Raw genomic sequence first — 6,234 nt, 5'->3', positions numbered from 1 at the left:
AGGAATGCTCTTTACACAGTCAGCCTCTGGTACCCCTCTTCCATTATGTACAGAAAGAGCCAAAGGTGTTTTGTTAGAGGTGCCTGGAATATGTGACATTCAGCTGGCTGTAAAATAGAGTCTAGGAGAGCTGGTTGTGGGAATGGGAGCCAGCAGCATTCCAGGCTCTTTAGAAAAGTGGTGCCCTTGCACCTTTGGTGCTCTAAAGGTGTGAGACGTAATAGCTTTTCATTACCCCAAATAACAAAGTTGAAAGAAGGGGGCAAGCTTTCAAGATGGAAGTATGCTCGAAAGCTTACCAGTGTTTTCGAGTTGTATCAGTGGATCTGACTGATGATCTCTGACAGGTGTTGTCTCTCTTACAGTAATGTGAAGGTGATTATTTCAGAATGGGGAAAATCTTAAGCTGACTTCTCGCCCTTCCCCAAAGCTGTGTTTTCTGACTCCCATCTCTGTTCTATTTTAAGTTTAAAATTAAATGCAAATGGTCAATCTATCCTTCATGATGTCCCTCTAGGTGTCTCTACTGAGTAACCTTTAGGTGATTTTGCCTACCCCCCTTCATGGGTTGATACGAGATACGTACTTCTGGTAAACCAAAAGACATTCTCTTCCCCTTACCCTGACCTGAGACTTTTTTTCCAGAAACATAAAAACACAGTCTTGTACGTTTTCCAAATTAATGATGTCTGTGGAATAGTGCTGCCTGCCTTGTGCTACATTGCATCAGAGTGTTTAAAAGTTACCGTCATGTTCTTGGTACCTGAAGTTGGGTTTTGAAGAAGAGAATGAAGAGGGTAAAAGAAAAGACAAATACCTGTTCGTTGTGTATTTTTTCTTCCTCAGTAAGGATTGTCTTGTCTTGCAGGATCACTTGGTTTGCTTTTTGCCTGGTACTTTGGCACTGGGAGCTCACAATGGATTGACTGCAGATCATATGAAGTTGGCTGAAGCCCTTATAGAAACCTGTTACCAGATGTATGCTCAAGTGGAGACAGGCCTAAGTCCAGAGATAGTACACTTCAATCTTCATGCACAAAAGGGCCACAAAGATGTGGAAATCAAGGTGAACAGATAGCTGGCCTGAACTGTACTTTGGTGGTTCTTCTGTATCTCTATTCTGTGGTTGAAACTCATACCTGCGTATCGGGGATATGGTCTGGTGTAGAGCAGCTTGTTCTTTTGCTGCCTTGCTTTCTGGATGTACCCTAGCCTTTGTCTTTAATTACCCGTGTAGTGTATTTAGAAGCTGAGGTATGCATAATACACTCTTTGGAGCAGATAGAGATGGGAATCACTGTTTTTCTTCCTGGATGTGTCACAGAATCACAGAATTGTTAGGGTTGGAATGGACCTCTGGACATCATCCATTTCAACCCCCCTTGAGGAAATTCCCTGTCTGAATTATTCTTGCCTTTTTTCTTTCCTCTTACAGCCTGCAGACAGGCACAACCTACTGCGACCAGAAACTGTGGAAAGCCTTTTTTATATGTACAGATTCACCGGTGATAAGAAATACCAAGACTGGGGCTGGGAAATCTTGCAGAACTTCAATAAATACACACGGGTAAGGTCAGCTTATAATGACCTTGTTCTGTCAGCACTGTTTGCTCACTTGCTCTCTAAAAAGAACTTTGGCAACCTACTATCTTTAAATAGTCATTAAAAACCTGCAGGGAAATTAGTAACAACACTCAGAAAAATTCAGTTCATGAAATGCCTTACTGTTTGAGATACACTACTTAGTACATTCAGGGATAGAACTTGTAGTACATTGATTAAAAAGCAAAATGCAGAAGCTGCATGCAAACTACCAAAGTGTCTCTGCATCCTCTTGGAAGCTGTTAGAATCACTACTGTGATCTTTTTCAGAATTCAGAAGCTGAGAACCTGGCTGGATTGAAAAAATTCTTTGGTTGAAGATGCCATCTCCCCACCCCCTCCAACCTCCACCCCAAGTTTGCCACAAAATGGCATTAATTCCTTAATAGAGGGATTTTTGTATTCATTCTGGTTACAGTCTCATGGAGATAGAAGCAGTCTTATATGCTGTAAAAGTGTGGCCTAGATGCCAGTGGACATTAAATATCCATGGTCTGTTCATAAGAGAAATAGGCATGGTACTTTGGCCAACTCTGATGCAGAAATTGCTCTAGTTACTTTCTGTACATTTGTACAGAAGCTTCAAGGGGATGTTCTTTTTGATACCTCTTTAAATGAAGCATAAATAGACATTTTGTTTCATTTTAACCTCGTGGTTTCTTTCGAAATGCGAAGAGATGTTTTTCCATAACTAGTTTTACACGCAAATGAAAAACAAGCATGAAATGAAAAACATGCTCATCTGTTTCTTAGCACTTATCTTCTTCAAATGCATGTGGATTTTAAGAAGTGAAAATAATTTAGATTGTCAAAATATACATTTATGATTTGGGTTTTTTTGTATTGTGTTTTTTTTGTCTCAGGTTCCTACAGGTGGTTATACTTCCATTAACAACGTCCAGAATCCCAGTAATCCAGAGCCACGAGATAAGATGGAGAGCTTCTTCCTTGGGGAAACGCTCAAATACATGTTCCTGCTGTTTTCAGATGACATAGACTTAATCAACCTTGACAAATATGTATTTAACACAGAAGCTCATCCACTCCCTATCTGGGTGCCAGCATAGACTGGGTGTCAGTAGACCTTCCAGTGGTGGCATTTTTATCTTCAAGTCACTTTACTATTCAGGGTTTGAGGAGAGATGCTATATTGCACCTTTTTTGGCTTAAATCAATCAAACAAAACCTTTGGGATAACATCTCTGTTTTCAAGAAGTCATGTCAGTCTTAAATGTAATCCCCGGTTCTGGGATGGACAAGCTGTGCCATACTAAGCTGGTTTTCCTGGTATTAATGATGTGGTTCAGAGAATAATGGACCATGAAATCACAGGGCTCTGGTGAACCAGAACTCACTTATGTCAGTCTTACTAAATGCTCATTAAATATTGGGAATGCAGCAAGTTGTCTTACAGCACAGGCCTGTTCCTGGAGAGAAGGGATAAGCCTACAGGTGTCTGATTTGTTCTGGGTTCACTGAAACACTCAGTTACAGCCCTGTTCCTTCATGAGAACACAGTGTTTCAGGTGCTAAGTGGGATAAACCAAGAACTGTGACATTGTCCCAGGTAGAAGCAAAGCTGTCAGTATTGCTACTGATACTCTGATTTCATTCCGAACTCCCCAGCTATGCTGCATCACGTTAGAAGGAGGAAGCAGCAGCAAAGCATCTGTTGGACAGTGTCTTAGTTTTATAGAGCACTTTGGCTGAAATGAATGATGGAAGAGAATTTGCTGCTGCTTTAGCTCAAAGTGGTATATAATTTTGTAGAGTTATTGCAGTTTTTTAACTTATCTGCAGGAATGCAGGAGATAATGTGAAACACAAGTGAAACTACATGTGCATTTTATATATTATTTGCATCAGTTAGTTAGACTCAGGTATTCTGACTGAAAGCTGCTTTCTGAGGTTGGGCACTGGGAAAGCTTGTGAGCACATTAGGTATAATTCTAAGTCAGCTTCCTTCTGTCCCTTCCTGTTTAGATATTGCATTGTAAGGTGTTTGATGCAAAACAAGCTTACAAGTGTACAGCAAAGTTCATGTTATTCATCATTTTTGGGCTGTGGAGAAATTCTCAAGGTTTTTTGGTTTGTTTTTTTTTTTCCTTGGGAGTACTTGGGGTAGAAGTTATTTTCATAAGTAGTATTAAAAGCAGACAGTCCAAGTGTATTACAACAATTCCTGGTCCTGGTAGAATCAGTGAAATCTGTTTAGTTGCTTGAAGACAAAGCAGATCCATTTTTTTTAAGAATTTTATGGGAGCCTTGGGATCTTGCATTTTTATACGTGCAAATAGATTTTACAACATGAATTTGGAAATAATCTTTCTGTAGTGCTTTTCCTATAGGTTTTGTAGGTACTTGGACAGTCCTGTATTCACAGATAAGGTCTCAGATACATGCTTATTTCTTTTCAAGGTTGATCTCAAAATGTTCTTTCCCCTCATGTTAATGGGAGCAGCATGAGGAATGCAGGTCATGGTAGTGAGGTACATTCCCTCTAAATCTAGGGCTGCTACAGGAGCTAATGAAATCTGACTGTAACGGTTAGTTTTTCCAGTGACCAAGGCGGGTATGTGTATTTGGTAGTATTTGTAACCTTTGATTTGTGAAGTAAGATGCATTTTTATTTGTTTTATGCTGATCAATTCTGTTTGCAGGGGTCAGAAGTTACCCTTGGGACCACTGTAAAAGTCTTTTAAAGAATATTTATCATTTATCCATGGACTAATGATGGCTTATGGAAATGAAGAAATGCTACAAATTATTTAAATACACCTTTTTCTGTTGTCAAAGGGACCTTGGAATTTGCAAGACATGACAAGTGTGTGCAGAATGTTAATGTTGCTCCAGTTCACATGTCACCAATAACCCTGGAAATCAGTTTCTCATATGTGCAGTGGAATCCAGTAGCTGTAGCCTTTGTCCGCACAACTGATTTGCTCCTAAAACTTTTGTTTTCCTTTGACATAACAGCAAAGAAAGAAAATGCTGTTGAAAGGTGGGAGGAACACCTTCAGTGTTTCTGTTTATGGAGCAGGTTTGTGGTTCTGAGGAGTTGAGCTTTGGCTAAAAGCTGGAGGCTCAAAACTGAAGATTTAAAAAAAAAAAGTAAGTTAAACTCCCTGCTCAGTGGGACTGCCCAGGCCCTGCTGACTGGTGCTGCTTGGCCTGTGCCTTCCATTGGAGCTAGTATTGAACTTGGACTCAATGACTTTGCTGTGGATTGTAAAACTTGCAGAGGTGTTTCACCTCAAGGGCAGCCCTACTGAGGAAGCAGAGAGATGTCTTAGAAAGTGGAGTACATATAAATGCTCATGAAAAGCCTTCTGTTGTTGAAGTCTTATACTAGTCTTAATGGAATTAACTTTACAAATGGGACTGTGCGAGTTTGTGTTACATTTTTTGCCTTCTGATTGGTTTGAGAGTAATAATCCATTTCTGAATGAGTTGGAGAGAAGAATAAATCATCACTTCCCCAAGCACACTTCTTGTCTTTTAGCTGAGCCTGTTTGTTCAACTACTTTCTTTCTACCTAATTCTTCATGGGATACTGAACTTATTTGCAAAGTGTGGCTTTACTGTCCTTGTCCTTTAAATCTGAAGTTAAGATTGTTCAGGGCTTCTGTATCACATGTGAAATGGCAGAAACCTAAATGATCTGATAATAGTCCATGTGCTTCTTCCTGTTCTTTTGCAAAGGTCATTTTAATTGCTTATTTACTTTTACTTCCTTAACATAATATGCTGTGTCAGATTAGTTGCTGAGCTTCACAGACCATCTCAGTTCCACTGTGTGCTCCCCCAGCACTACAGAAGCTTTGCACATCTTTGAAAGGTTTTCTTTTGAGGACTCTCTGATTCTTAGCCCCTGCAGTTCAGGTCCCTGTTAGTGTTTCAGTGCTCTTGTATGCTTCTCATGCTTAAGGTGAATGTTGTGGAAATCACTTCAGCCAGTGATCCTGTCCTTTTGCACAAAAAGCTGCCTTGGTTTCTCTCCAAGAGCACGAGTGCCTTTCCTAATTAAAATAAACCAATACACAATAACCCAGCTCCACCCAGCTATACTGTTCACTTATGCTTTCACTGAGAAACAGAAATGGGTAGGGGCACAGCCATGTTGTGCTGCACAGCTGTGGGACTCTGAGAACTCGCATTCTGGGCTTTAAGCCACAGCGCAGGAAACAATACAGACATTGCTCAAAGAAAGTCCAGTAGATGGATGGGGCCACAGTTAGCATCTGATCTCTGCACTTTCTGAGGACTGAAGTCTCACTGCAGGTTTTAGAAACTGGCAGTTTTGCAAGGTCCATGGTACTGGCTGATGTGAACCCTTATATGTTTCTTGTGGCTTTATGTTAACAGTAACCTGGCAGTGTTCAAGGCCAGGTTGGATGGGGTTTGGAGCAAGCTGCTCTAGTGGAAGGTGTCCCTGCCTGTGGCAGCGGGTTGGAACTGCATGAGCTTTAAGGTCTCTTCAACACAAACCAGTCTGGCATTCTGATTACTGAGGATGTAGTTCCACTAACAAAGTGGGTTTTTTGGGGGACTGGAGTTTGACTAACTAGGTCTTCCATACATTGTCATTCATTTGTACATGTCTGAAAGATCCGAGAAATGGACTTCATCCAT

The 6,234-nt window shown here is 40.6% G+C and overlaps 2 protein-coding genes across 2 annotated transcripts in view; one reads left to right on the top strand and one right to left on the bottom strand.

Moving 5' to 3' along the window:
- Positions 1-2,926, top strand: part of MAN1B1 (mannosidase, alpha, class 1B, member 1) — a gene marked incomplete at its 5' end in the record, with an annotated part of 6,221 nt that extends 3,295 nt beyond the window's left edge. The window contains 3 exons of the mRNA XM_010021783.1: positions 869-1,066; positions 1,436-1,567; positions 2,466-2,926. Coding sequence (XP_010020085.1) covers positions 869-1,066; positions 1,436-1,567; positions 2,466-2,669 — 534 coding nt within the window. The remainder of the gene's footprint in view (positions 1-868; positions 1,067-1,435; positions 1,568-2,465) is intronic.
- Positions 2,927-4,456: 1,530 nt separating this feature from the next.
- DPP7 (dipeptidyl-peptidase 7) overlaps positions 4,457-6,234 on the bottom strand; it is a gene marked incomplete at its 5' end in the record, with an annotated part of 21,799 nt that continues 20,021 nt past the window's right edge. The window contains one exon of the mRNA XM_010021782.1: positions 4,457-4,564. Coding sequence (XP_010020084.1) covers positions 4,457-4,564 — 108 coding nt within the window. The remainder of the gene's footprint in view (positions 4,565-6,234) is intronic.

This window comes from Nestor notabilis, unplaced genomic scaffold (genome assembly GCF_000696875.1).
Source record: "Nestor notabilis isolate BGI_N333 unplaced genomic scaffold, ASM69687v1 scaffold7199, whole genome shotgun sequence".
NCBI classification, from domain to species: Eukaryota; Metazoa; Chordata; class Aves; order Psittaciformes; family Psittacidae; genus Nestor; species Nestor notabilis.
The sequence above is the reverse complement of the archived record's forward strand: the minus strand, read 5'-3'. Positions and strand labels throughout refer to the sequence as shown.